General features: G+C 48.8%; 1 protein-coding gene across 1 annotated transcript; it reads right to left on the bottom strand.

Annotated features, from left to right (window-relative positions):
- Positions 1-724: 724 nt before the first annotated feature.
- On the bottom strand, positions 725-3,655 carry LOC140917896 (noggin-2). The gene has a single exon (XM_073361419.2). The coding sequence runs from the start codon at positions 2,309-2,311 to the stop codon at positions 1,667-1,669; it is 645 nt and encodes a 214-aa protein (XP_073217520.1). The 5' UTR covers positions 2,312-3,655; the 3' UTR covers positions 725-1,666.
- Between the last annotated feature and the right edge of the window lie 9,098 nt (positions 3,656-12,753).

Here is a 12,753-nt window from a genome sequence, read left to right as displayed (position 1 = left end):
ACCTCTGCTGGGTCAGTCCCCCAAGAATGTTCCTCCTCCTTCTGACTCAATAGCAAATGACACATTCCACTGGGGAGAGAATTCCCAGTTCCCACCCCACTCGGGTTATTCCTCCAAGGCATCGGCCCTGAGCAACCCCCACTCCTTCCCTCCCCTGCTAATGACTAGCAACAGCTACGACATTTGCTCTAACACATGGGCTTTTGAATTTTGCCAGGCATTTTAATGGCTCAGGCGATAACCTCTACCCCTTCCTCCACCATTGAGAATCTGAGAAATCTGAAACTCAGAATCCTAGTGACACAGTAAGAGAGAGAGACCCTGACAAGGCACAGTGAAGAAAGAAGAAAAACTCATGCAGATACTAGACTAGATACTAGATAATTGCTCCCTTTCCAAAACATTTCAATTATTGTATCACTTATCAGCCATTTATCCCTCTCCATCTCCCCACCAGGTGAATTTAAATAAAAACAGAGCCTGATCCTCAACCACTGTAAAATGGTGCAAGTCTCTTGACTTCAGTGGAGCGATAGTGATTCAGCTCAGGATCTGGCCCCAAGAAACCTAGCACCATAATCTCCTGTCCCAGAACTCTGTAGTGCATCAAGAATTGTTTCTTCAGAGATAGGGTTTATTGCTAAAAATGTTTTGATCAGTCGTAGTTCATATTTACACTGATATGTTTTTAAAGGAATATTCAAGTAAACATTTCCAATATTTTCTGGCATAATCTCTAGCTTTTTTTATACACAAACATTAAAAATAAATAAACTGTACACAGAAAATTTCTTTTAACATCTCTACATTACTATATGTATTCCAAAACCAACAAAACAGACTCCACTCTTTCATAACTTTGTACTTTAAAAAAAAATCTCCTTTGTAATTAACCAGTAAACTCTTTTTAAAAAGGTAGAGAGCTTTGCAGATTAGTTGAAACATCTGAAAAAAGACAAAAATACAGCAAATAGAAATTAACATCTTCAAGGGCTTCTGTGTTGGTTTTTTGTTGAATCATCTTGACTGGAAATTTCCCCCTTCCCTTTTGCAGGGAAGTACTCAGATTTTAGTGAGATGGATTTAAAATGTGGTCCTATGTCTTTAAAATAATAATAATAATAATTAATAATAAAATAATAATAAACAGCTGCAATTTTCCCCTTCTTTTAAAAATCTCTATATTTACAAGGCTGGGTGCCCCCCCCCCCGTTGTGTTTTGTTAGAACGCTATATATGTATAAAAATAAACATCTGATTGTAGTGCTTAGCTTTGCCTCTGGCCTGCACTGCAGTTCCTTTCAGTTTTGCTTTTCCCATTTAAAATAAAATAAGTCAAAAACAGTGCAAGGGGTGTAATAAGGGGAGAGAAACGCACAAACAGATCCTCTTGTGAGCATGTGTCCATCTTTGTGTGTGTCCTTTCAGTCTCAGGGTCTCGGTGGGATGGAGGGGAAGGGGGACGAGTTGCATTGCGAGAGACAGCTAGGTACTGGGCTGGATGATGCCTCCTGGTGCACCGTTCCTCTGAGATCCCCATGCAACTGGGTTGGGATCCAGGGCAATGGAGACCGCCCCCCTCGCTGCAGTTGGGATCCCGGTGAGTCTGTCCAGGAGCCTGGCACTGGGCACGCCCAGCGCGGCGGAAGCGGCTCCCCAGCCCGGCTTAGCAGGAGCACTTGCACTCCGAGATCAGCGGGTACTGGACCGGGATCCAGGTGCAGTACTTCTGCCTGGACCAGCCCTGGCAGTACCAGCGCAGAAAGGTCTTGGGCACCGACTTGGCCGGCTTGCAGTACATGCCCTCGGGGAAGGAGCAGGACTTCTCGGCGAAGCAGCTGCCCTCCTTGATGAAGCGCGGCCAGAAGCGGACGCCCAGGTCCTTCCAGGTGTAGCGCACAGGGCAGTGGGTGTAGGCCCACAGCCACTGCAGGAACTTCCTCCGGGCCTTCTTGCCCAGCTTCATGCGGGCCCCCGAGGGGCTCTCGCCCAGCTCCAGCTTCTTCAGCTCGCCGGGCAGCGGCGCCGAGCCCCTGAGCCTGGGCGGGGGCGCCGGGCTGGAGAGGTTTCCCGGCGCCGGGGCGGCCACCGACATGAAGGCGGGGTCGAAGCTGCTGCCCAGCTTCTTCCTCAGCGTCCGCTCGTCCAGGTCCTGCTCCTTGGGGTCGTACTCGGGGTCCGGGTGCTCCAGGATGTCCTTGACGGGCAGGTTGTCGCTCGGGGAGGGCCGGAGGCGGAGGTAGGGCTGGCCGGAGCCGCGTTGCAGCAGCAGCCAGCCGGCCCAGAGCAGGAGAGTCTGCGGCCCCTTCATGCTCCCGCCGGCGCAGGCAGGCCCCGGGCGGCGGCCGGGACTCGCCCCGGGATGGTTTCCGAGCTCTCGCTACTGCCCCGCGCTGCCCCTTGCCAAGTCCAGGGGAGTCATAAATAGGCCGAGACAAAGTCCAGCGAGGCCCGTCGCTTTAAATAGCTCCCCCGGGGCTGCTGGGACTCAGCATCGGCGGCTCCCCGCTGCCGCAGCCGGGCGAGCAGCCCTGCGCCCCGCCGAGCAGCCTCCCGAAGGGCCACGGCGTCTTCCCCCTCCGCGGCTCGCTCCCTCCCTCCGCTCTGTCTGGCTCCACAAGATTCACAGCGGCCCCGGCTCCATCCCCATGGTGACAGCTGGACTTAGAGCCACGACAGCTTGTCTAGACGCTGGGACAGGGTTTGGCGTGAGACTGGAGCCCAAGAATAAACCCCTCTTTATAGACGGGGAGCCGGGCAAAGGGTCCGGCCGGCGGCAGCGAGGGGGAGGGGAGAGTCCTGCACACGCACTAACAGCTGCAGCTCGGGCTGGGGGGGGTCTCCCCACTTTTCCCTTCCCCGCCCTGCGATCGGAGCAGGCCGCTGCCTCAGGCGGACACGCAGCGCTGGCCGAGTGGCGCGGAGCTCGGCCCCATGGCTGGGTTCGCCTTGTGCCGGGCAGCTCCGGGATCGGGGCGCCGGGGTGCGGGAAGCTGGACTTAGCCCCCGAGGGTCCTCCCCGGGCTCATCCTCCTAGCGAGTCGCTCTCCCACCCACAACAGGTCCGCACCCGGCTCCGGGCTGTAAATCCCCCGCTGCCCCGGCCCGGGCAGGACGCAGGCTGGTGCTCCGCGCTGCGCACTAGGGACCCGGCGCCGTCCTCGGGGGCTCCCTGCCCGGTGAGGGCAGCGCGGGTCGCATGAAGCAGCAGCTCTCGGAAGGGGCTGTGCACAGGGGGCCAGGGAACCCCCTGCTCTGCGAACAGCCCGTGGCGAGCCCCAGCCCTCAGCGAGCCCAGGCTGCAGAGGAGCTGCCCATTCCCCCGCCCGTCTGCGGGGTGCCTCGGTCACTTCAACGCCCGCTCGCTCCGTGCACGGGGAGGGAGCCGCGGGCAGCGCATCCACGCCTGGGCTGGGGCGGGGGGGTCTGCAGGCTGCGCGGGCGGTCCCGGCGGAGGAGCCCTGCCTGGACCCCGATCCTGGGGCACTGGCAGCCCGGCTCCCTTTGCCCGCCTGGCTGCGGCTGCTGTGCCCTGCGGAGGGCAGGGACCCACGTGCCCGCTCCGCTCTGCGCTGCCCAGCTGCTGCCCGGCCGCCGCGCACTGCCGAGCGCCCCGCGCGAGCCCAAATTAAATATCCCCCTCGCCGGCGCGAGGTGTCAGCTGGAACTGCCCACCGCTGTCACTTTCCCCACGCTCCCTGAGTGACAGCCCCCCGCCTGCGCCGGGGGGCCCGCTGGGTCCTAATGCCCAGCCCTCCAGCCGCTCTCAACCCTTTCCCTGCTACTGGGGCTTGCAGAGGCTCAAAGATGGACCCGTCAGGGCAATATATGGCACCTCTGCCGGGCTTAGCTAGGTCTCTGCTGGCCGAGCTTGCGTCTGGCTGCATGGCCCTCCCGGGAACAGTCGGTGTGCTGGAGAGCACTGCAAGGGTTAACACGAAAACAGAGGTGTCAGATAATGCTGCAGAGGCTGCTGAGCGACCACTGGGAGCTGCTGCAGGCACTTGTTTTGGAAAGCAGGGGAACCTGGTGCTTCTCACACGCTGCTGTTTTGCAGAGAGATCAGGGCCAGCCAAGCAATGGTCTATTGTGACCCCGCTCTTTTTGGAGGGCTCATCATGCACTGGACCTAGCTCTCCGTCTCTGCCAGCAGGGCCACGGGAGTATTACAAGCCAGATCCCTGACCCCTTCCAGCATCAGGACCAGAAGAGAAGCAAGCAAACATGGCATGATTTCCCCCCACCACACCCCCTCTTCCACCCTGCAAATTAGAAGGCCAGCCCTGAATGAGGTCACCTTTGGACAGACAACTTAGTGACTTATGCTGCTCTGGGGAAGTGACCACTGCATGGGATAGCAGTAAGCTCTGCTGCGGGTGGGCACATGGGACCAAAAGTCTGCTCTCAGTTTCACCAGTGTAAATTCGGAGCAAGTCCATTCACTTAAAGAGAATCAATCATTTAACAGGAGCAGAATTTTGTCCATAGTGTTTAGACAACTAGATGACACAAACACTGCACATTATCCCACACCCAAGGGAATGTTCCTACAGTTTGTGTAGACACTTAAACCATACAGAAAGTTGGTTTCTTTCCTTGCGATGTCACAGAACTTTCTGATATCCCCCCAAACCCACACTTCCTGATTAAGGACAAATCCACCAGGTTTTGCCCAACAGGTGCCTTAACTGTACCTCTTAACAGCTTCCAACTTGACCGGGAACTAGATCATTGAGTTCAGTGGTTCTCAGGCTGTGCCACTTGCCACTTCAGGCAGGTGCAGTGTTGAACCATCTGTCAGTCTTCAGGCAGTGGTGTTTCTTGTACTGTAGGCCAAGTTTCTTTCAGTGTCCTAGAGACTCTTTTGAGGGACTAAACGGAAAAAAAAACCCTGCGTTTCTTTGGAGTACATTTCAAGCAGGACCACATTTGTGGATGACTCCAAAATTGGAGGAAGGGCAAACCTACAAGCAGATAGAAGCAAACTACAGAGGAACCTGGAGATAGAAGAGAAGTGGGGGTCGCAGGCGATGAAGGGAGATTGGTACCAAGGATTGCAATGTCCTGCCCCAGAGGACAGGAAATAGATCAGATACAACTAGCGAAATGTAACAGCCTCACCACCCATCGTTCTAGTGATTTGGTTTTCAGCTTATCTCCTAATATTGCTTTTTCAAGTAGCCAAGTGCTGCAGCAGCTGCAGGGAAGGCAAGGGATTGGGATGAGAAGGCTGTTGACAGAAGTGTCCAAGACTAGATCTTAAGAAGTGGTCCAGACTAATGAAACATCTCAGATGTAGCTGAGAGCCACAGCCAGTGCAGGGCCACGCTGCTTCTTTCTGCACAGAACATGGATCCCACTTTTGTTTCTCTAGCTAAAAAGCAATAAACACAGGACAAGAGAGAGTCTGCATGTGCATTGACTTGGGTTCCCATACATATGGCCTTCGCAGGGCCATTCTACCAGTTGTGAGCATGTCAGGTGGACATGGCCCAGGGTTTGAAGCAGAAATTTTTTAGCAACATAATGTTTTTGGTTGCCATTCTCAGCCTCTGCCACATGTGAAGGGGTGGACAGAGATTCTTGAGGAGGAGCAGCTCTGAGCCAGATGGAATCTCAAATGTCATCAGTGCTAATTGTGGTCCTTTCCCTCTCCAGAACGGCAGTGCTGCTCCATGGCAGCCCATATCCCCTTCAAAGCCTTTTTATCACTATGCACAAAACTAAAATGTGCTAAGTGTAGTGAGTCAGTGTCCAGTTTTGACCAGACTGTGACTTCCCATTCTCCCTTGCACAAAATCCCAGTGCACGGTTGCTGGAACATAACCTCCAAGGAGAGTCTTACTCCACAACTGAATGTCCTGTATTTGTGCATATCTATGGATCTGCAGCACACGAGGGTAAGACCTCGCTCAGAGCATCACTACAGTTTAAGAGAAACACCTCTTCCACCCTGGAACCTCCTGGCTTAAAGTAAAGCTGGGTTAAGGCAGTTGGAACTTCACGCTATTTCCTTCCCCCCTTTCAATATGGGAGGAGGCTAAGGATAATAACCTCTCATCTGAGACATGTACCCACAAGCTTGTAGGCTCAGGGGGTTGGAGCATGAGGACTGGTGTATGTTAACATAGTGAAAAACCCAAGCCCTTCTCACCTCCTTAACCTCTGCATTGCTCTCCACTGACATCAGCATTGAATGTGGTCCAAAAATTGGACACACAGCTGGCTTCTCCGTGCTGACAGTATGAAAGAACATTCTTGCCCGTGCCCGTCACTCCCTCACAAAGGCATGATGTAACCAGTCGCCCAGTGGGGCCAAAGCAGGGCAAATAAGGAAATGGGGTGTACTAGTGAGGCAAATTCTCACCATGCACCTTCAGGAAACCAGGGTGCCCCAGTCAGGAGGACATTTGTGGGCCCCATGCAGGATATAAGCCGATCACAGATGGCTAGATGCAGGATGCACCTGACAAACAAATAAAAAGGGCATTTCCCATTTCTTTTTCACTTCTACTCTTCATTCAAGATAATGTCAAATTATATAATGGAAGAATGTTTTAAATAAGGTTTTTAGGTACTGGGCCAGATCCTTAGCTGCTGTAAATCAGAATAGGCCCGTTGACATCAGTGGAGAGACACAGACTTACACCAGCTGAAGATCTGGCCTCTAGCATTTTCCAACTACAGTAATTAAAATATCATAGAATCAAAGAAGTGCAGGGCTGAAAGGGACCTCGAGCGGTCATCTACTCCAGGGGCTCTCAACCTTTTTCTTTATGAGAACCCGCCAACATGCTATAAATGCTCCATGGCCCAGCTGTGCCACAACAACCCTTTTTCTGCATATAAAAGCCAGGGCCGGCATTCGTAGAATCATACAATCATAGAATCTCAGGGTTGGAAGGGACCCCAGGAGGTCATCTAGTCCAACCCCCTGCTCAAAGCAGGACCAATCCTCCAAGCATTAAGGGATAGCAAGCAGAACAATTGCCTGGGGTCCCATGCCACAGGGGGCACAGCAAAACTAAGTTACTCAGGCTTCGCTTCAGCCCCAGGTGGCAGGGCTCAGGGCCCCAGGCTGCAGGCCTGCACTGCGGTGCTTTGGCTTTCTGCCCTGGGATGTAGCGAGTCGAACACTGGCCCTGCTTGGCAGACCCTCTGAAACCTGGTCACGGCCCCCCAGGGGACCCCAGGCCCCTGGTTGAGAACCACTGATCTAGTCCAGCTCCCCTGTGCTGAGGAAGAACTAAGTAAACCTAGACCATCCCTGAGAGGCATTTGTCTGTCCTGTTCTTAAAAACCTCCAATGACAGGGATTCCACAACCTTCCTTGGAAGCCTGTTCCAGTGCTTAACTATTCCTACACATTTTCCTAATATGGAACCTAAATATCCATAGCTGCAGATTAAGCCCATTACTTCTTCTCCTACCTTCAGTGGACATGGAGAACAATTGATCCCCATCCTCTTTATAACAGCCCATAACAGATTTAAAGGTGGTTATCAGGTGGGTCCAACTCCTCCCTCCCCCCTGTCTTTTTTTTCTCAAGGCTAAACATGCCCAGTTTTTGTAACCTTTCCTCAGAGCTCGGGTTTCTAACCCTTTTACCATTTTGGTTGCTCTCCTTTGGAGTCTCTCCAGTTTGTTCACATCCTTCCTACAGTGTGGTGTCCAGAACTGGACACATTACTCCAGCTGAGTCCTTACCAATTACAAGTAGAACTGGACAATTACTGCCTGTGTCTTACATATGACACTCCTGTTAATACACCCCAGAATATTAGCCTTTTTATATTGTTAGCATCACACTGTTGACTCACATTCAGTTTGTGATCCACTCTAACCCCCAGATCTTTTCCAGAAGTACTACTGCCTAACCAATTATTCCTCATTTTGTGCTTGTGCATTTGATTTTTATTTCCGTACTATTTTGCACTTGTCTTTATTGAATTTCATCTTCTTGGTTTCAGACCAATTCTCCAATTTGTCAAGGTGATTTTGAATTCCAGTCCTGTCCTCCAAAGGGCTAGCAACCCCTCCCAGCTCAGTGTCATCTGCAAATTTTATAAACATCCTCTCCACTCCATTGTCCAAGTCATTAATGAGAATATTGAATAGTACCAGACCTAGGACTGACCCCTCTGGGACTCCACCATATACATCCCTCCAGTTTGGCAGCAAACTGTCGATAACTATTCTTTGAGTATGGTTTTTCAACTAGTCACTATAGTAATTTCAGCTAGACCACATTTCTCTAGTTTGCTTATGAGAATGTCATGGGACTGTGTCACAAGTCTTATTAAAATCAAGATCTATCACATCTACTGCTTCTCCCCTATGCATTAGGCCAGTAACCTGTCAGAGAAGGAAGTTAGGTTGGTTTGGCATGATTTGTTCTTGACAAATCAACACTGGCTATTCCTTATAACCCTATTTATTGTTTGATTGTTTAATAATTTGTTCCAGTATCTTTCCAGGTATCGACGTAAGGCTGACTGATCTATATTCACCAGGTCCTCTTTGTCTCCCTTTTTAAAATTAAAGACAGGGACTACATAAGTCCTTCTCCCATCCTCTGGGACCTCACCTGTACTCCCTAAGTTCTCAGAGATAATCACTAACATTTCAGAGTCTGCTTTAGCTACTTCCTTAAGTAACCTAGGATGAATTTCATCAGGCCCTGCAGACTTAAATACATCTCACTTAAAAGTTAAAAGATTAAAAAAAAAACCACAAGCCAAACTTCCTCTCCCCCAATATATTTACACATTCCAGGCCTTCTTTATGCATGATAATTAAGGCTGATTGCCTAGCAAGGCAAAAATGGAAAAGGCATTTCTTTGACTTGACAAAAAAATACAAAAGTCATAATTTTCATTTAAAAGAAAATGGACTAGTCATGGCACACAAGGTTTTAATTAGTGTTATGTATATTTTCCAGTAGAAATATATTATATAGCTGTCATCAATATGTTTAAAGCATATGAACACCATCAGCCATGCACAGGGCTAGGTTATGACTTGTACTACACATCTGCACAGAACCACACTTACCTCTCATGAAGACTTCCCAGACCTTGTGGCAAAAATACAGCCTTAACGATGAAGCCAACCAGAAGAGTACACTCCCAATAATTGCTCTGCAGTTAAATGTTAAAAAAATCGTTCAGAAGTCTGGAGATTCAGAATAAAGGCACTAGAGAAAGCCTTAAGTCTGACCTGGTTCACAGTTTACAGGCTCTTCCTATCCAAGTACCCACTTACCTCCAACTACCCTACAGTGATATCTCCTTGCCTCTTCCCACCTCCAGCATGGGACACAGAACTCACCTGCTCTACTACAAACACAGCTCTGCCTCCCGCAGAGGAACCACCAATCTACACAGGGACATTCTTCCACTTCAGCAGCCCATTGAGGCCTTGTCTGGACAAGGGGGAAAGGTTTTTTTAAATTGAATTAGCTATCTAGAGGGAGGAATTCAGGGCTGGCCAGCTAAGCCAGGTTTTAAGGTGTTAAACTGCATCTCCAGAATGCAGAAATACCACTGGTTCTAAGCGGTATTTAAAATGGGGTTAGTTGCCTTGAGACTGCTAACTTGTTTCCAAAAACAACCCCTAGCATCTCCTCTTTTATACTCCAGATACACTGGAGAAACGTCACTATCTCAGATCCACCATTACACTGTCAGCTGGAGACCCCGTCAACCCCATCCTCCATCCAAAGTACAGAAGAGATGTAACACTCCGCACATCTCTTCATCTCCTAATAAGACTCAGACACTAGTCTACAAGGAGACTGCTATACCTGCACCACATTAAGGCCCACAGAAATCACAGCATAAGATCATTACTATATCTACATCATATACTTGGGTAACTCACAAGTATATGACATGTTGGGAGGGGACATGGTACAAGAGTGATGGTTGTGGTGGAAACTGTACTATGGATTTTCAGTGTCAAACATTTGCAAGGGAGTGGGTTAAATTTTAACCCTGACTTAGAATTTCCTCCCTTTCAAATATTTGTGCTTCTGTTACTACAGTGTTTTAATCAGCCTTTCTTCTTAAGTAAATGTTGTGTATTTACAAGCTCCATCACAGTGAAATAATTCACTGTCCAATTTCCCTCTTGAGTAGCAGAACTGTTGGTGAAGGAAATCTTCTCTCTGATGCCTTGGGATGAAACTGATTCTAAGGCTGGACCACCAGCTGGACTGAGCAGGGGTATTTAAAAGGGGTGGTCTGACAAACATGGCAATAGCACACCACTGTGGTGTCTGGGCACTCCACCCCAGCAGCACAATAGGGAGTGCAGTTAAATCTCACATGGTACTTCCCCCATGTTGTCTCCATTCAGATATGTCCTCGCAGCTAAAGGGCTGATGGAAAAGAAAGTCTTATTTAAAAAAATTAGCTCCATCTGGAATTTACCTTCTCCTTGGATACGCACCCTTTCTATAGACCAGGCTGTTCTGTGTGCCCTGCCTTACTTTCCTGTCCTCATTGCTAAATATTTTTCTAGCCGTTTAGTTCCTTGCGTCTTTCACTACTCTCCACCATGGGACTGTTCTCCATCTCCCTCTGTCCCTCCTGCCCTTTGTCTCACTAAGCTATTCCCCAGAATGCTTTTCCTCCCGCATCTCTAGAGACACACATGCACATTGTTTCCTACTATTCCTATTAATATTCTGAATTTCATTCTCTTCTTCTATTGTTAATTCCTTCCATAGTCACTTGTATTTTGTTTTTTCAAAGACCAATTTTGGTTGCATTATCTCCACTGCTTCCATACCCTATATCTCTCCAGCCTTCAATCTTCTTGCCATTCCTTATGTTCTAGCAACTGTTTTACTGGATTGGATATATGGTCCATCTAGTCCTGGATCCTCCTAATGCAGTAGTGTGCCCAGGGGGAGGTTTCTTCCTATCTCCACAAAGGTAGTGGTTGGCTTTGCCTGTAGACTAGACACCCCAGGGGGCTGCAATGAAAGCTTTTCACCTCCCGGTTACTAGTCTGAATCCATCAGTAATGACCATAAGTCATGCCATTAGATAGCCTATATCTAATAGATTTATGGTCTCAGTCCAATTCCTTGTGGGCAACTTTCCACAGGATAAAAAGGAAAAAGAAAAGACATTTAATCACAAATATGTTTTTGTGTGCACACAACCACTCACAAAGCACACACTGATTACCCTGGCCCTGCTCTTTTGGGCAGGTGATCTTACCCTTTGACAGGTTTATTTCTTTAGGAAATACCCAGAAGAATTGGCCCACTGTGTTACACCCTGAAGTTACAGACCTAGCTCATGCTCATTAATGGGAATTTTGTGTGAGTAAGCTCTATTGGATCAAGTCCCCAGATACTGGGGGGCAAACTCTCTTCTACTGACATAGCTAAAGGGAATGTTCCTAAACAGATCCTTATATTCTTGCCTACTTTTCAAAAATGTGGAACCAAGAGATTCCCTACCAACATTGGCATGGCGTCCTTCCTCACATGTGTTGATATAACACAATGTTGCCATGCCATGTTGCACAAGGTGACTGATGTCAGCACTATTCAGATGGCAGGAGAACTGTTCAGGATAGCTTCTTCTGAAAATGTAACAGAGAAAGGGCTAGAGTATGCCACAAGAATCTAAGGGTGGTGCATTGCTTTGCCACTCCAGGAGCATTCCAGGGAAGGAATCATGGCTCAGAGAATTCTGCTCCCCCCTTGCTCCTGGGGGAAAGTAATTTTCTGCTAGCCTATATCAGCCACAAATTACTATCCCTATCCCAACCCCCATGCCAGCCAGTGCAGCCAATGTGCTGCCCATCCCCCCATCCAATCCACACCCAGTACTTGCCCATCTGTTCTGAGAAAGGAGTAAAGGGGCATACAATGCTCCTTCCTCTTGTGCACCTGGTGGCCATGCTGAGATGTAAGGAAAGTTCTTGCTTCCCGGTTCAGGCATACAGCTCAAATCACAATCTAGCCCTATGTGTTTAATACATTTAGGCAAAGGCAAACATTGCTCAATATAGCTACAAGGAATCTCTGTATATTGTAGATGAACCAAAACACGGTCAAAGTGCTCCTCTGGTCCCCATTATTATAGTGGCTGAAAATCTCACAATCTTTAATGTATTTATCCTCACGAGACCCCTATGAGATAGGCAGTATTATCATCCCTTTTTTATAGATGGGAAACTGAGGTCCAGAGAGACTAGTGAATTGCCGACCAAGGAGGTCTGCAACAGAGCAGGGAATTGAGACTTGGCTTCCAAACCGCAGGCGAGCATCATAACCCCTGGACAGGCCTTGGTCCAAGAGACCAGTAATACATCATGTTGTTCCCAGTGAGAGAATGTCTAGTAGAGGGCACAGTAACACAGGCAGGAGGAATTTCCATAACGGTTTAACTAAATACATTAACATTTGTTGTAAAAATAAAAAATCAAAGTCAGAATTGTTTCTTTCACCGAGATTTTAAATAGAATTACGGGAGGCCACAAATAAATAAATAAATAAACATTAATAATTAATAATATAATAATAAACAACCCACACAACCCAAATGAAATTTCAAGACACTTAACTAAAAATTACGAATTAAATTCTGTTCTCAGGTCATGTAGGACCACTGAAGTAAGGCCCTTTCTATGCTATGGCCCTGTCCATAGTGCAAGGTAAAACCATGTTACTCTAGCCAGTGAGTCTCAACCCATGGTCCATGCGTCGCTTGCGGCCCAATGAGCACACAG

The sequence above is a fragment of the Lepidochelys kempii genome, chromosome 10, assembly GCF_965140285.1.
Source record: "Lepidochelys kempii isolate rLepKem1 chromosome 10, rLepKem1.hap1, whole genome shotgun sequence".
In the NCBI taxonomy this organism is placed as follows: Eukaryota; Metazoa; Chordata; order Testudines; family Cheloniidae; genus Lepidochelys; species Lepidochelys kempii.
Note: the sequence above shows the minus strand (reverse complement) of the source record. Positions and strands in the feature narration are given on the sequence as shown.